At 33.3% G+C, this 18463-nt stretch overlaps 1 protein-coding gene across 1 annotated transcript; it reads left to right on the plus strand.

The window, feature by feature from the left end:
- Positions 1-3358: 3358 nt before the first annotated feature.
- Positions 3359-7645, plus strand: LOC149562083 (vacuolar cation/proton exchanger 3-like). Its single transcript, XM_089825621.1, has 12 exons — positions 3359-3678; positions 3757-3824; positions 3919-3947; positions 4114-4310; positions 4398-4607; positions 4897-5019; positions 5116-5232; positions 5320-5373; positions 5463-5579; positions 7012-7108; positions 7192-7256; positions 7334-7645. The coding sequence occupies exons 1-12, from the start codon at positions 3418-3420 to the stop codon at positions 7337-7339; spliced, it is 1344 nt and encodes a 447-aa protein (XP_089681747.1). The 5' UTR covers positions 3359-3417; the 3' UTR covers positions 7340-7645.
- The last annotated feature ends 10818 nt before the right edge of the window (positions 7646-18463 follow it).

Consider the following 18463-nt stretch of genomic DNA (forward strand, 5'->3'; position numbering starts at 1 on the left):
TTGAATTCTTGAAAGATCATATGTTTTCTTACAAGTATAACTAAAAATAAAATAAAAATTCTACCAAAAATTATACTAAGAAATGTATAATGGCATGGAAAATAGAACACTGCTACATCCAATGTCAATAAAACTCAAATCCAATTATACAATTAAAACACGATGATAATAGATATAATTAAATAGAGGAAATTTCACTTTTTAGTCTTTTAAATTACACTGCATTATTTCATAAGAAGGCCCGAATGTTGCTCACTATCTACATCAACACATGGTGAAATCCACTTTGATATTGTTGACAAATAAAACACATCCTAAATATATACCAAATAGGATAAATCATTAAAGATTAATATATCACAAATTAGATACATAACAATATATAAATCATATACATGTGTAACCCAAGATTTGATGTATTTATTATATATACCTCAAAATTGTTAATATGTTTATTTTGGACATTGAGACACCATGGTAAAAATATGAAAAGTGGGAACTAAAAATAGGTGAATAATCATATACCTAAGATAATTAGGGTCAAGGAATTTAAGGACTTAAGATTAAATAATATGTAGTGTAATTTTATTTAAGTAGTGTAGTTTTTAAATTGGATGACATGATCTTGTTTTATTTAGATGATATTAAATTAGTTCTTATATATAAGATGACCACCTAGATTATAAATATATAGAAATACTAGATCGTATAAAAATAACGTCACTAAGACATATTATAAAAAATGAAAGTGTATTCAACTTACCTATAAAAGATAGATTGAACCAATAAATTGATTCACCAATATATAAAAAGAGATATAAAGGATGGAACATGCTTAATAAGCATGCTTTGTGTAAATTAATATTATGCGGTCAACTTTTTAGATGAGAATTAAAAATAACTAATATGCATTGCCATTTAGAGGCATCCAAAGAGGATGTCTTAAATATTTAACTAAATACAAACAATTTATATTTTTGACATGTACATCGACATGCAATAGCTATGCATTTAGGACTAATGACCTTGAAACATGGATACTTTGATCTATTTTTTAAATAATGGATAAAATCATGCTCTTGATATACTAGTTATAGATATTAGAAACATAGATGTTATCTAGATAAGGACATGCCATATTCATGAAATCAATTGTGAACCTTTTATGTAGGACGATAAATTAATTGCAAATCTTATAATAGAATATAATGTTGGAAATAGTTTTTTATCAATGAATTTGTCAAAATAGCTTAAAAGTGTGTTATATTTATATGTCAAAGTTGACCACACAAAATGACATTGAATATACAGATGAAAGAATGAAATTAAGCATTTTCTCTTTTATAGATATATTTTAATGATTTTCTATTTAAATATCTCAAACTTAATGTGTAACCCAAAATATGTACATATTATAATAGAATAACCTCCTTGAAATAAGAATAGGTGGTAAGTAAAGAAAGTTTAAAGACAAAATTGCTCTAAATGTAATGCATCCCATAAAAAATAAAGGTGAACAAATGAGATTGAGCATTTTCTCCTTTACAAGTATCTTTTAATGGTTTTCTATATAAACATCTTAGACTAATGCATTGTCCAAAATATACACATTGGAGTAAAATGGAGTATTTGAAATAGGAAAGGATGGTTATTTGAAAATTTAAGGATAAAATTGTATGATATAAGTTGAAGTTGTCTCGCTATAGGTATATGCATGTTTGTGGAAGAGGATTGGTTGCATGTTAAATGATCTAACTAATCACTTTATTAGTTTATATTTGTGCACCATTTTAAATTTCTTTCATTGAGGTCCATCTATTGCAAGTTACATAATGACTCCTATGTATTTGTATTGCAAGCATTGGAATAATACATAAAAGTTGTATTCCTCCAAAAATTGCTTGCATCTTTGAAAGTTGTATATATGAGTTGCATCCCTTTTCATATTGCTTCTAGTAAACACCTCTAACCTTCATATACATTTGACTATCTATCTAGAATAGTCATGTGTATGCTTTTGAGTGTTCAAATATATAATTTTAGATGTTAAATGTCTATATCCACATCAAAGTGAAGGTGAATGTAATGGTGAAAATTGCATAGCCATGCCACCTTCTCTTACAATTATGGTCTATTTCAATTAGTGTGTCATGTAAACTAATTAACATGCAAGTCACTTATTATTTTGTAAGTTTAACTAATGACCTTATAGAAAAAAAGTTCAAAATTATCTCATACTTCTATGAAGGAATGATCAACACAACTACAATTCTCAACTTGGACTCTCTAAATGTGATATTTATATTTTGCATTTTATTTTGATGTAAACTAATGGACCGTAAAATTATTGATGCAATTTATATTTATATATTGAAAACTGATTCAATACATGTTTTTACAAATTTTAAGAGATTTTTTTTGAAAATGAGATCAAAACAATCTATAGCCTTATTTATCAAAATATTACTAGAGTGTTTTTATTTTATGACCACTGTATGATTTCTCATTATCTTTGATGAGCTAAGGGTTTAATTGAGGAGAGTGTGACCTCAACAACCTAACAAACCTTTCAAAGGCATTCTTGAACATTTTTTTGGTATGCTTACATTCATTCAAACAATGCTCATTTCGCTAGATCAAAATGAGAGTTTCACATCATATCCACATGCAAGTTTAGATCTGCACTCGCATGTGTTCTAGAGCAAACAATATTGATTCTAATTGAGAGATCTTCATCCAAGTTAGTTGTACGATTTTGAAATATTGATGAATCAACTTTAACATATGTTACAATGCTTCTCTAACATCGAATTTCAAACCAAATTTCACACTTAGAATATACACTTTACTTGCTGAAAAATGATTATATTTATGAATTAGATATATTCACTCTTACACTTGAATTGATTTGTACATCTACATTAACTTGTACACTCAAATCAACATAGCTGATAAATAAAGATTGAAATGTCAAAAATCCAAATCTCGTTAAAAAATGAATATATATTCTAATTAAACACTTTTTACACAAAATATGAAATCATCAATAAACCCAAAAAAATAAATTGAGTAATACAAATCCAGTTCCTCAATCCGTTTTATTGCCAATATTCTCAATGTAAGAAACCAATTTTATTTATGAAGGTTGATGTGACAGGCACCGAACTCTTGTTTGGGGCCGGGGGGGCTCTCCTTAGCCGAGGTGGACGCAGATATTTAAAAAACATAGGACAAATCAATTGAGAAGTGACAAACATGCACATCTGTAAAATGGTAAATAAATACGTGCAATCACATTGAGTTCCGGAAGGCTCTTCAATGGCTTATTATATATAGGGTACACACCAAGAGAAGTTTTAGCTTCACTTTCTCTGTGAGAGGCGAATGCATTAAAAGTACTTTGTGCATTGGTTCATCATGTCTTGCAAAGGTGTTGTGAACGAAGGGGGAGGCAATGGCAAGGGCAAGTGTAGGGAGATTTATGAGGCGAAAGAGAGCAGAGACACGATGCAATCACCACAGAATCGCTCATCTTCATCTCTCAAGTGTAGTTATCTCCACGAATGCCTCACCCTCTTGTTGTGCAATCTCCACCAAGTGCTTCTTGGCACTAAATTAAGCCTCCTCTTTCCTCTCGTTCCCCTCGCCATTCTACTAGATCAACTTCATTTGGGAAATGTAACATCTAAAACACCTCTATTTTCCTTGGTTTTCGCAATCATATCTTCAGTTCTTACAGTGTTTTTTCTCTAACAGGTTTGGGTGTTCATCGTAAGTTTGCTGGGCCTTGCTCCTCTGGCTGAACGTTTGGGGTTTATTACTGAGTAAGTAGTAGCAGACCACATTACATATTGTACTGTCACATTTTCCCTGCTCCTCACTACTGATTTCCCATTGCATGCATGTTCTTGTTTGCAGACAAATAGCATTCTACACTGGACCCACAGGTAGGACGCTCATCATGCTTAAAACTTGTAAAAATTGTTGCAATGGGTTTTGCACATTTCATTTCATTGTGTATGTTTTTTCAATCAAATAGAAAAACATTCTGAATTTGAACTAGAAAAGAGGAAATAGATGCAATAACAAATGTGGTGGTGCTCTGCTCTGCAGTGGGTGGGCTGCTGAATGCCACATGTGGCAATGCAACGGAGATGATTATTGCAGTGATAGCCCTGTGGCATGGGAAGAACAATGTTGTCAAGTATTCTCTGTTGGGCTCTGTCTTATCCAACCTACTTCTGGTACTTGGGACATCTCTCTTGTGTGGGGGATTAGCCAATATGAAAAAGGACCAAAAGTTCAACACGGTTGGTCTCGGTACTACTTACTATGTTATTTTGATTATTACCACAACAAGGTATGTGTGTGTATGTAATTTGTCTGGTGTAATGTAGACTGCATCAGGAATCAGTTGCAGTCTCCTTATGATGGCCTCGATGAGCCTGATGCTTCCTCTGGCTTTCAAGCATTCACTCATTCACGGCGATACCACTCTCTCTGTTCTCAAGCTCTCCAGATTCACCAGCCTCATCATGCTCATCGCTTATGGGGCATACCTCTTCTTCCAGCTCACTACTCATCGACAAATCTTTGACCAAGGCCAGGTGTTTTTCTTTACTTATTTATGTCCAAATTGCTGACTTGATGCTATTGGAATAAATCTAACATTTACAATTCGAACTTTTGATACAATGTCATGGTTGTTGATGTTGGAAATACTAATAAGTAGCATCTGAATCATATGAATATCAATAGTTCAGCTATGTAGTCCACCATACAAATTAATCTCAAATAAAATTATATGTTTTTGAAAAAGTAGAAATTCTTCTTAATTGGTCCATGAAAACTGTAGCGCAAGGTATTCATCTCACATAAAATTTTATATGTTTTCAGGAGACAGAAGATGAAGAGGAGGAGGAGGAACCTTGTATTGGGCTTATAAGTTCCATCATATGGCTATGTGCAATTACAGTAGTTATATCTATACTTTCCCAATTCGTAGTGGAGACCATTGAGGTAAGAAAGTAATGAGAGTGCGTTTGCTCTGTTCCTTGGCCTTTCTCATGAATATCAAGTGTTGAGAGGGTTTTTGTGGGGGAATGTTTTGGTCAGGATGTGGCAGAATCGTGGGGGATATCAGTGAGTTTTATAAGTATAATATTGCTACCAATTGTGGGCAACGCAGCAGAGCATGCAGGGGCAGTGTTATGTGCTTTCAAGAACAAGCTTGTGAGTGGGAAAGCTACACAGCATTTGATGCAAATAATTCATTCATTCATTTCTATTGCAACTTGTACTGATGATGGGAGTTTGCAGGACATATCATTGGGAATCGCTGTGGGATCTGCTACTCAGATTTCCATGTTCGTGGTATGCTCACTACTTGTCTTGGCTCTCTTACCTATTCATTTCATTGGTGTTGAGGGATAATAGTTTGCAGTGTTTTTCTAACTTGCCAGATCCCATTTATTACAATTGTGGCATGGATAAGGGGTATATACATGGACCTCGATTTTCATCTGCTAGACACTCTTATTCTCTTCTCCACGGTCTTGATCACAGCAGGTGTATTACAGGTTAGTTTTCCCTCTCATGCCTCACCTGATCTGTTTTCCTAGAAGAAAGAGGTTAACCAGGGGAGCAGAGAACATTCTTTTGTTTCTTATATAAGATATCTAAACTAAAAATGGTGGTTATTTCAAAAGTATATTTTAAGTTTTGATTTGTTTACGTAATTCATTTTAAATTATACTAATAGATAGATTTTTTTTTAATTGATAGTGGAAATAATAAATAGTATTTGAGTGGTCTAGTTTAAAAGAATGCAATCTATGTGTTGATTTGTTTACATGGTTCATCTGAAATCTAAGTATTAGATGGGTCCTTTTAATAGGTGGTGGAAATAAGAGAGAACATTTGGGTGGTCCAATTTAAAGGAATGCACTCTAAATTTTGACTTATTTGTATGACTCATTGTAAATCAGCATAATAAATGGACAAGTCTATTACTAATTAATATGAATCCCTTAAAAAGTCAAAACTGAAAACTGCGTTGTTTAAGTTCATCACACTTGCACAAAGTTAGTTTTCACTTTCATGCTTCACCTACTATTGCTTTTTTTTTTCATTAGTGGAAGAAGTTAAATAGGGGAGGCAGAGGTTACGAAGTGAGACTGATAACATCTTGTTCATTTGCTATAAATGGCAAATAATATGTAGGAGGCCCTTTTAAATAGTACACCTTAAGCTTTCACTTGTTTGGGCTTCATTTTAAATCACACTACTAGATAGGTCCTACTAATACATGATGGAAATGAGATAATGTTTGGATGGCTAGAGTACAAAAGCATGCTCTCTATATTTTGATTGTTTAAATCACCCATCATAAATCACAATAATAGATGGGCCCTTCTAATAGGTGGTTGAAATGATAAATAACATTTAGGTGGTCTTGATTTAAAATATCACACTCTAGATTTTGACTTGTTTGCATGGCTCACTGTATATTTGATAGGCGGATCCATCTATTATTGATTAAAGTGAACCACATAAACAAATCAAAGTTCAAAATGTGATTTTTAAATAGAAATCATTTCAACCCACGATACTTGCACATAGTTCAAATGGCTCATCTTAAATTACATTTATAGATATGCCCTACTAATAGGTGGCAGAAATGAAAAACTAAATTTGAGTGGACTTGACTTCAAGGAAATTCGATTTGTTTATATGATTCATCTTAAGTGACACTAATAAATAGACCTACTAATCAATACTGAAGATGACAATTTTTTTGAGTGATGAGACTTAGAAGTGTGTATGCTAAATTCTAATCATTAATGTAATTCACACAAATAAATAGATATGCCTATTAATACGATTTAAGACAAACCATTTAAATAAGTCAAGTATTAATTTGGCTGAAGTCATTTGATCTTTTTGTGCGTTGTTTGACCGTGAACCTTTTGTAAAAGAGCTTAACAATAAAGCCTTTGCTATGCTATGCAGGACGGGAATTCAAACTACATGAAGGGAATTGTTTTGTTGTTGTGCTACTTTGTTATTGCTGCCTGTTTCTTTCTTCTTCAAACACCCCTCACCAAGGGTAAGCCCAAGGGAAATTAATTTAAAAAGTTGCATGATTTCCAATTTGACCATATCTAATTTATTGTCCTCGCGAGTGTGCAGGGGATGACATGGAGCACAATCAAGGTGAAATCATGAGAGCAACAATCCCTCGACCCACTAAACAGGCAAGTTTATTTCTGGAAATTCTTTGTTGACAATAAGATAATACCTCCACCTTCTAATTTACAATCTTGTGCAACAGTTGTAGGATATCTTTCATATGGAGACGACCAGTCCTGAACATGGTCAATTAATTCTCTATTTCAGTCACCACCATTTCCAAAATCATCATCAATGTCTTCGAGGAACGAATAGAAATTTATTATTTTTCATACTCATTCACAACTAAATCTATGTTCTGGTTGGCATTGATTGAGATGTACATATTTCTTGTTCAATTTGTGTATGATTTTAATTACATGTTTTAGAACATACTTATTGGCCCATCATCAAAAAGAGGAAAACCTTTGTTGTAAAATGTAGAGAACTTAAATAAGATTTCAATTCATGGTTTTTTGTCAACATAATGCTTATATATATGATAGCTTTATATTTACTAAGTGTAAAATATAATTACAGATAATGCAGCATTTTTATTGTATTGTATGATGTGCATAAATATCTTCAAACTAGAACAAATTTGTTTTTTTTAAAAACAAAAATTATATCACATAATCACTAGAATATAAACTAATATCAAATACATATTTAAATAATACCAAACCAAAAGAAACATAATGTAAGGAACAAATGATGGAATAACCCAAAATTGTATCCTTACCAACTTAGCCAATGGGCTATATAGTGTGAACATTTCCCATTGAAATTCAATTTTCTCACATTTGAAAAAAATTCCTAGTTAGATAAATGCCCTACCTTACATCTGAATAGAAATTTCAACTTATATTTAAATGCATTTGATATATATATATATATATATATATATCCATTTTGCAAAAATCTTATCACAAATCTCTAAATCAGATTAGGTTTCATTGGCCCTAAGAACCCAACATTTTTAGATCCAATTTTCATTTATTTTGAATAGATTAAAGAAACTCATGTAGGGGATTGGTTTTGTTTTGTTTCTAAACTTGAGATATTATATGCAATTGAGGATGTTGTCAATTTATTTTAAGAAGCTAATGATCCTATATCTTAGATTCCATGAGAGAGCTCATCTTTGATGAACATAAAAGTTAGTGAAGGTACCATCTAACACAATGATTGATAAGTAGGTGACAAAAGACAAATTTAGGGACTAACTTGTTGACCTCTTTTGAAGTTTGAACTCCTTGACAAGTTTGCACATAATGGGTTCATGTTTTGTTATGTTTTACAACATTCCAAACTCAATATATTGTTAAAACTAAATATGATTTCTTGCAAGCATACTCCACACTCATTTTACTAGATTATTTTAAATATTTGCTAAACTTTTAAATTTTCTTTTTTCTCCTCTTGGTTTCCACTTCTTTGAGGTTTTTGTTCTTTCCAAACTTTCTTACGAGGAAACTATTCAAATTCTATCATATTATAGAAAGAAATGGATTGTGACATGTTTTTTTGTTGTCAATTGGTGTCTATGCAAAAATCCTACTTGTTGGGAGCACACTTAAACAAGGAAAACATTAGCTTTAAAACCACATGTTCATATGTCAAAATTGAGAAATTAACAACAAATCGCGTGAATTCAACTAAGCCAAAAACAACCAAGAAATAGAGTCCCATGAAACCTCAGAGCAAATCAACAAGGGAACCCAAATGGACCTTGTTAGTGTGCTCAAGATTGAGAGGTGTGGATGTGCTCTCCTCAAACAAAACTATTGAATCCTTAAGTGATTAAAATGATATAAAACTAAGATAAATGAGTGAAGAACACCTCAAGAAATGGTTATGGAAGAAAGCATTCGTGAGAATATTCACGAATGTGAGATGGACTGCAAGATAATCAAACTAACAATGCAAAGCTAGCATGAACATGAAAGAAATAAGAATAAAATGCAAACAACTACCAAAGGGTTCACTCTAAGAATAAAATATCTAAAGCTCTAATAATAAACTAGCATGATAACAATGCAAATGAGGAGATGAGCAATGCTTGAGAAAAGGTCTCTATTTATAGGCTTGAGGGAGACCTTGAGGAGGTGGCATCTATGTGACATCCACATAGGTGCCAAAAGAGAGACACATGGGGTAAAGGATAAGCCATGGAAATGTCAAAAAGAACCTTTAAGGTTTGAGTGGCTCAAAGTGTGCTCACACATGTGTGAGCAACCTTGGGGAAATGAGTGGGGGACAAAGGTGTAAGAGTACCTTTTAGAGAAGTCAATGAAATGGGGGGCTCCTTGGAATTGAGTTGCTCACACGTGTGTGAGAAACCACTAAGGGGCTAATTAAAAAGGGGTTAAAAGGGTACTTGGGATAAATAAGTGGGATTAACTAGTGGGTAAGCTTAGAAGGATGAGAGTGATGGGTGGTAGGTTAGGCTTTAAGTAGGATTCAGGATTTAATTTAATAGTGGGTTTAGATAATTTTAATCACGTGGAGGATTTTAAATAAATAGAATTTATTTAAAAGGGGATGTATGGAGCACTTTGCATTAAATAAATTTAATATATTAGAGGGATGTATTTGAATTAAATTTGAATACTTTAGGGAAGTGAACATATTCAATTAAATAAATTTAATTAAATAGGTAGAAGAATGTAACAAATACAATTAATTATAGTACTATGGGAAATATTAAGCAAGTTAATATAGTGTTTGGGATGGTTTTAAGCCTCTACATTTTGCCCCTCTTTGCTGCAGTATCAGAATGACATTATGTCAAAGAAAGAAAAATATAAGTTTCCCCAGAGAAGAGGGAAATCCTAAAAGTCACGTCGTAGCGATGCAGGGAGGAGAGTGCAACCTCAATAAATTAGGGCAAAAATGACCTATTTTTCACAATTTTCTTGAAAAAGTCACAGGCAGAGAAAAAAGGGTAAAAAGGCATAAATTAGAATTTTGCACGACTTGTGGGATAGATAGGATCGAACAAGATGAAAAATGGGGACCAAGATGAAAAACATGGGCCTATATGAAGCCTTAAAGGGACCAATGGAGGTTCATTTGCATACCTAGAGAGTAGAGACTCAGAGTAAAGGACGGATCCTATTGAGTGATTGCAGCTTAGTGAGCTTGTCTGGGTGATCTATAAACTCCTTATTATGAACCACTTAAATTTTAGATTCATCAACATATAGATTTAAGCTGAATATAGATATCGATGTTGCTTGTGAACTGAACAAATAATACTTAGGCAGTCAAAAAATAACGAAGTAGACAAAGACATGCATTGGAAAGAACAAGAGACACAAGATTTGAAATTTGGAGTTCACCAAACTCTGGCTATGTCTTTGGATCTACAAACTTGCAAGATTGATGGCATTATTATGATGCAAAACTCTTACATCACTATGGTTTTCCACGGAGTCACAATCTTCTTATTGCTTCCACACTATGATGACAGAAACATGCTAGCAACATGTTCATGCCTAGCTCCTTCGTCACATTTACAATGCTAAGCAATAAAATTGCAATTCTTTCTCTCTCTTAACAAGAGCATATGAGCTCAATGGGCATTAGGCCTTTACAATAATGACAAAGTCATGAAAAATCCTCTCAAGAAAACACTAAGTTTCTATCTCATAATATGAGACCACTTAATTTTCTAAAGCATTTTACCAAATTCTCCTTTTTGGAAATTGCAATGACTTCTCCTAGTCTATTTCGTTCAATGAGAAAATAATCACCATTTTACACAAAATTATTGCTTTATTATGGTTCTAACCGCAATATTTACCAAAATCTCCCAAATCCCCCAAATCCCCCAATTACATAACAAATAAGCCCTATTTAAACAAAACTGTGGGCTTATATTAAAAATAAAAAAATCATGACTTGTTATAACAACCACCTCATAATGTAGTGTTTGAGAGGATAAATAGGAATTGAGGGGTTGTGGGTTCAAACCCATATAACAATATGCATTAGCTATTTTGCCTTTTTAAATAACAACCATCACTCCATTCAAATCCCAAAAATTAATGCTAGAATTATATATTGCAAAAATCAAGCTAGTACAATAATTTATGTATCTTGGGTTCTTACTACAGGTCCATTGGCTTTGACTTCAACAACCAAAAAATAAGGTCAAATAAAGATGTCCACTTACCATATCCAAGGCATACCTTATGGAGTGTTGGTGTAAGGGAGGAGAATTCAATGGGAGGTTGGAGGTTCAAACCTCACAAATCATTTTGGGCAAACAAATTCATCCACCAAATGATACCTGCTTAGAGTTAGGGGTATTACATGGCACCATATCGCATGCTCCTATGATGACACATGTCATCACATGATTAATTACTTGCCATGTCACCAATCTACCACATGTCACTTTTATATTGGTTAATCGCCATTCCACCATTATTTTCCTCATCATGTTGATGTCATCATTAGTGAACCTAGTCAATTTTTTACTATAGAACTTTGACTAACCATATCTTTTGCATACGGACACAATTTTTTTCCATACAAAATGTGTCAAAAAATCTCTTGACGAGCTCTTTGATTTGAGACTCATTTTGACCAATTTTGAGATAGCCAAATTTTCACCTTTTTGCCCAACCTTCAATGTTCCCCACCTTACTCAACTTTGACCAAGCATATCTCAAGAAAATAAACTCCTTTTAACATGCTTTAAGTTGTGTTAGGAACATTTTTCCATGCTCTATGCATTGATACCAATTTTGGGGGATTCTAAGTGGGTAGAATTTTTAAGGTCTTCAGGATCCACTTGGATCATTCCTCCCCACAAAAGGAACTTTTGAACCTTCAAAAAGTTCTTAATCAGACACTAAGTGAGAGAAAAATCCTTCCCACTTGTGCAATATCTATCCACCTCATTTGTGCACCCACTTCACCAAATATTTGTACAATAATTATGAAATCTGCAATCACATTGCTATCCATTTGCATTTTCCAACATATTTATGTATTCATTACCCTAGCTACTATCCATGTACAATATATTAGCAGTACTAAGAAATAAAAAGATGGCAATGACAATGAGCTAACAATACTCTTAATCCTCTTCATGGGTTTCTACAAAAAATCCTCTTGTTGTGGCATTGATAATCCCTGAAACACATGATAGCTAGGCTTACATGAAACTACATCATTTCCATGCTTCAAATCACCTAATTTTCTCACCGTTGCAAACATAAGTGAAGAAGTTTTTCTCACATAAATAAGCCTCTACACTTTCCCAATGTTCACCAATGGAGAATCAACTGCAATCTTCTTCTTGTCCTTCTTTGGATGAAGCTTGCAACAATGAGTTTCTTCATGTCCACCTTGTTTTTAATAAGTGCAAGGTTTTTTCAACATCCAATCTTTCTTTCCCTTCTCTTTCTTCCAATTTGGAGATGGGTCTTGATGCACTATCTCTTTACTGGTTGACTTGACCTTCCTGTACAAAGCCATTCCTTTCCAACACTTGGCAACACTATGGTTATTGAACCCACAAATGTGCATGGTTTCTTGTACCATTATTATTTTACATTGCTAACCTTCTTAAAATCAAAAGAAATATTAGAATTACTGGCTTTCTATATCGTTCATGGTCACGCTTGGTGCATGCATGCCAAGAAGAATATGTGTTCAACCTTCTCTTTGACATCTTGCATGTGTCACCATTGCTTGAAGATGATGTACCATTGCCTCCCACAGTTTTTTCTTAAGATTGTTCTTCTTTTAGATAATTATTTGCATCCACTGCATAGGAGCATTCTCATTCACTAACCCCCAATCTTGCATAAAGAGGTTTATCTTTCACCTTCATAGGTTCAACCATAACTTGTTCATGAACTCGAAGGACCTTTCCTTTGTTGCCCATCTTGGTTAACAATCTCAATTGAACACTTTGAGACAACTTGTGAGAACCACCAAGAGAACAAGGAAGAATATAAGAAGAATGAGGAGATTTCACCAAATCTACATCTTTAGCTTCCTTCAAGAAAACTTCTTTTTTAGAATTTCATTCCTCATACATCTCATCAACCACATGGATTTCATCACCATGAAGGTCTTGTGATATTCTGCATTATAGAAAAAGGGAAACTTATTTTCATTATGTGAAGACATCTTGCCTCACTTTGTTTGAATTTTCTCCAAGTATCTCACAACCTACAACTTGTCAGACTAGCTCTGATACCAAAATTGATCTATAAACTCCTTATTATGAATCACTTAAATTTAGATTCACCAAGATACAAATTTAAAATGAAGAGTGATACTGGCATTTCTTCAAAATTGATCAAATAATACTTAGGAAGGCAAAAAGGAATCAAGTAGACACAAACATGCATTATAAGAAACAAGAGACAAAGTATTTTATTTCAGAGTTCACCAAACTCTAGCTATGTCTCTGGATATGAAAATTTTCAATATCAATGCCATTATTAAGATGAAAATCTCTTACATCATCATGGTCTTTCATGTAGTTACAATCTTCTTCTCATTTCCACACTATGATGATAGGAACTTCCTAGCAATATGTTTGTGCCTAGCTCCTTCGTCACATTTAAAATGCTAAGTAATAAAATTGTAACTCTCTCCCCCCCCTCTCTCTCTCTCTCAAAGAAAGAGCATATGAACTTAACGGGCATTAAGCCTTTACAATAATGACATAAATTCGTGAAAATTTTGTTAGAAAGTAAAGTCTACCAAGATAATAGAGCGAGGGTGGTGAATAAGTCATCCAACTATTAAAACATTTATCAACCTCATTAATCCTTAAGCATGTAAAAAATATAATCAACAACCATAACAAGACACTCATACATAATAATACTAGATATGTTAACTAGGGAAGCCTTTGATCATAGGGAAAAACTCAATGGGGATGGTACCCAAAAAATGATGTACTAATATATATTTTCCTTGTTAGAGGATAAACTCTATTAGCAGCCAATGAAATAAATTCAGTACATATAAGTCCCTGTTAGGAGATTCCAACCCTGTTAGGAGCTGTACCAACCCTATCAGGAGTTGAAAAAGGAAAATGGACCCACTATCCAAATAGCTTCAGGGGAAAGACCACCAAACTCACTATCCAACCAATCTCTATATTATTCCTTATAGAATAATAGAAATACATAGTCAATGATGGAGTAATAGATGCTGCTAAGATAAAAGAGCCAACCTTTCATTTGTCTAATGATATTTATGTTGCCAAACAACAAGAGACTTCAAAGTCTCAATCTTTTGATAAGACTAAGAAGTTTTCTAAGCTAAACCATGTCTATACACCAATGGTTGAGTCATATGAGGTAGTCCTAAGGACCTTGTTTGCTAACAAAATTATCACACTACTTGATAATTCTCGATCCTATGACCCACCCGTCAAGCCTACTTGGTGGAGAGACGATCACTTTTGCAACTATCATAGGTGTAAGGGACACAACACTAATAATTGTTACAAGCTTAAGGATTTTATCCAAGACCTCATTGATGGAGGAAAAGTTGTTACATATGGCTTAGTCAAGAATTTTGATTACAAAGCCTTTAAACAACCATTTTTTGAGTACAAAAAATGGGAGTCATATCATGTTAATAAGAAGAATTGTGATGCCAAAATCAACTATACTTATACTAATACATAAAATGTCATCAATATGTTGGAACCCACTGAAAGCTTCTACATGATGGGTCTTGAATTTGACAAGGAACCAAACTATGATACTGATGATAGAAAGCCTAAATTAGTCTTAAGAACACACACCTCTTAGCACAACTATAGTGACACTAGGCCTAGGGTGACTCTTAAGGTAGAAAAATCTTCCTCTTCGCATGGTGAGATGTTAAACTTTGTCACTAGGGGACAATCTAAGTTTTTCCTCAAGGTAGAAAATGATCCCAAGAATGCCTCTTCCTCCAAATAGGTGGCTACTCTAGCCATATCTAGTTATGACCTTGTCAATCAATTACAACGAACCCTACATATATTTCTATGTTTGAGTTGCTAGAATTGTCTCCTTTGCACAACAAAATCTTTGAAATGGCTTTATGAACAACCAACTTTCCCACGTACATTAACACCAAGAGGTTCCAAGATATGGTCAATCACATCACATTGGCTCATCATTTCATTTTCTCTAAAGAAGATGACAAGCCTTTTAACCATCCACACAATCTAGCCCTCCATATTGAAGTCCAAATCTTTCATAGTTGAGTTTGTCAAGTCCTGATAGACAATGGTGTTGGGCTAAACATTATTTCTTTCAATGTAATCTAACAACTTGGAATATTTGAATTCACAATTGCTCCTAGACAAAAAATCACTATCAAGGCATATGATGAAGTTGAACGGTCTTCTAAAGGCCTAATTGTGCAACCTATTTGGTTGACTCTCCTAAGATAATTCAACAAAAGATAAGGAACACTTTATAGAGTTCTTTAAAGAAAAGAAAATCAATTTCCCATGGACTTATCCTGATATGCCTAGTATCAACACACAGGAAATGGGAGAGGACACATTTTATATAATGTACCATAAAGCTTGGGCCCTGCAAATGGAGTTAGCTAATTTTCCAATGATGCCCTAGGAAAGTTTTGGATACTTGGCTAGGGAATCACAATGTTGATATGAAGAGTTTAGGGGTTTGAATGTAGATGAGAGTTCAAACCAAATTTGGAGAAGGTAGAGGGATGAGAAATGATTCTTTGTGAAAAAGGAGGCCTCCCCAAGATCAAATTTGATGCCCTTTTGAAGTGACCCTAAGTGATGTTGCAACTTCCTATTTAAAACCCTTAAAATTAGGCTAATGTCTTTCTTTCCATTGCATGGATGTCATGAGAAACTTAAACCTTGAAAATCCTTGAGGCCTTCCAAAAGGGTACTCAAATATCAAATTTTTTTTACCACCTTGTTAAAGGAAATTCTGAGATATAGCTTGATTAGCCTAACTAAGAGGCCTAATTGATTATGTTTGTTTTGGGAGTTTTAACCTTGGAGGGAAAATGGGTATTGAAAACTTGTTTAGAATGGTACCAAGAGCCTATGGGAGGTAAAATATTACTTGTGGAGACACTCATCCTAAGTAGGAAATATAAATAGCCCATTTGGTTGCAAATTGGTAAATGAAAGTGCCTAGGAAGAGTACCTTTGGAGAAAGCATTTGAGCCATTCATTGGTGTACGTTGAAGCTTGGTAGGAGGTTTGTGAGAGAATAGGTCAAAGGTCCTCTAGAGGTTAGGGTTAGGTAAAGAACCCTATCAAGCTGAGCATAAGCCTAAGCAAGTCCTAGGAGAGATAGAACTGAAGTAAGTGACCTACTTTGTATTGCATCACATTCCCAGCTCCAGGTAAATCGATTTGTTGTATTCCTCTCAAACCCATTAGAGAAAAATCATTCACAAACCACTAGTAGAGTGAAAAATTCACAATCGAACAAAGGTTAGAGGTTTATAAAATATTCACAAATGATTTCTTGACATGAGAGTAATTTTTTGCACTAAGGTTTAAGAAAAGTACCCATGTATTTTTTTAATTTATTTTTTGTATTTATTGCAGTATTTCATTTGCTCCAATTTTTTATGATTTGTTTCAAATTTTTGTCTATGTAGAATCTAGATTTTGCTGATTGGATGATGAAAAAAAAGTGGATCCAAACCCTTGATTGTGCATTATTGCTATATATTTTAATCATATATTATCATAGTTTTTTGTCATTATCATCATGCAATCATGTCTTACATATTTTGAGGTATTCCTCTGTATTATTCCATTTGAGCACCTCATATTTGATAATTCAACGCCTTCTTGTCCCAAGGAGGGAAATGTATCTTCTCTAAGGGGCCATTTTATCATATTTATAATCTGTCATCTTTTACATATCTTTATATTTCTTATTGTTTGATTTTGGATAACATCCTAAATTCTAGATTATTTTTATTGTTCATTTATGAGCTCTAATCTTTTATAACCCACATTTAGATTCTTGTTAAGTGGTAATCACACCTTTTTAAATCAAGTTAATTAGGTCAATCTATGTGTGTGTTTGGTGTATGCAAGAACATTCATTCCAACATTGAAAAACACATGTTTGGGACCACTACTTGAACTATTACGATTTAATCAAAGATCATCAATGAAAGAAAAGCATTCTAGTAACACTTATCAAGTTATTAGTGGAACATGTCATCCCACACTTATTGGTTCCACTCCTAATATTTTAAAAACTTTTTCTTAGAGTTACAAAAGTAGTTTACAAGAGTATGATTTAGGAGAAGAAGTCTTTTGTAACCTAATATACTATCTTGAAATGTTTATAAATACTAAGTGACTTTATGCAAGTCCACTTACAAAAAATTAAGAAAAAAAAGTTTCAAGTTGTTGGGACATATTAGGAACATTGAAAATTAAAATAAAACATATATGGTATTTCTTAATGTCATAATTTTCATATACAAAGCATTTAATCTCAATATCAAACCACAAACTTGATCTTTGCAAGAGGAACCATTTTAGATTTGATGCATTCAAGAAGAGAATATTTACACAAAATGAAGCCTAATTGTACCAAACAAGTTAAGTATTGGGCCTTCTAGTTCGATATTTGATAATTTCTTAACAGTGACACATTGAAAATGCACTTATAAGAGAAGACCTACAATGAATGAAATTGATTAATTAATGAAGGTATGTTAGTTTGAACTTCACTTGGTTTCGAGAATACTTTGATATTCTCTACTTAATAAGGCCAACCACGTGAAGGTGGAAGCTCATTTGGCCTCACCCCCCCTCCCCCTAACAACAATATAAATTCCCCATTAACATCTAATTACATACTTCATTCATTCATTCATTCATTCATCCATTTATGAACTATAACATTCAATCAATACAATCACATAACATTCATTAATATGATATCAGATTAATTAATACACAATACTAATCAAGAATTCATTAACACATAAAAATATTCATTAACATGACATAGAAATCAAACACAACATTCATAGATAATTACTTAAAACAATATTTCTTCATTATCCAACAAAGTTTGTCAAACAAGGTTTATCAAAGAGCATTTTTAAAAAACCATTTTTTTTTGCTTAGTTTTCTTAAGGAAAAGGCTGATAGGAGCATCAATATCTTCCTCATTCTCCCCCTCTTGTGGCACATAGAATGCCAAATTATGATGCCTCCTCCTATTTTGAGGAGCATGAGGTTGTTGCACTAAAGGGGGCTCTATTGCAAATAACAAGTAAATGGGTT

Source organism: Cupressus sempervirens, chromosome 4, assembly GCF_028749045.1.
Source record: "Cupressus sempervirens isolate cs-2001-9-10 chromosome 4, ASM2874904v1, whole genome shotgun sequence".
Taxonomy (NCBI): Eukaryota; Viridiplantae; Streptophyta; class Pinopsida; order Cupressales; family Cupressaceae; genus Cupressus; species Cupressus sempervirens.

Bases quoted from the DNA above. Each gene is read 5' to 3' on its own strand.
- LOC149562083 (XM_089825621.1), top strand. From the start codon at position 3,418: ATGTCTTGCAAAGGTGTTGTGAACGAAGGGGGAGGCAATGGCAAGGGC. The intron at 5,580-7,011 runs GTTAGTTTTCCC...TATGCTATGCAG, and splicing joins TCACAGCAGGTGTATTACAG to GACGGGAATTCAAACTACAT. The intron at 7,109-7,191 runs GTAAGCCCAAGG...GCGAGTGTGCAG, and splicing joins TCAAACACCCCTCACCAAGG to GGGATGACATGGAGCACAAT.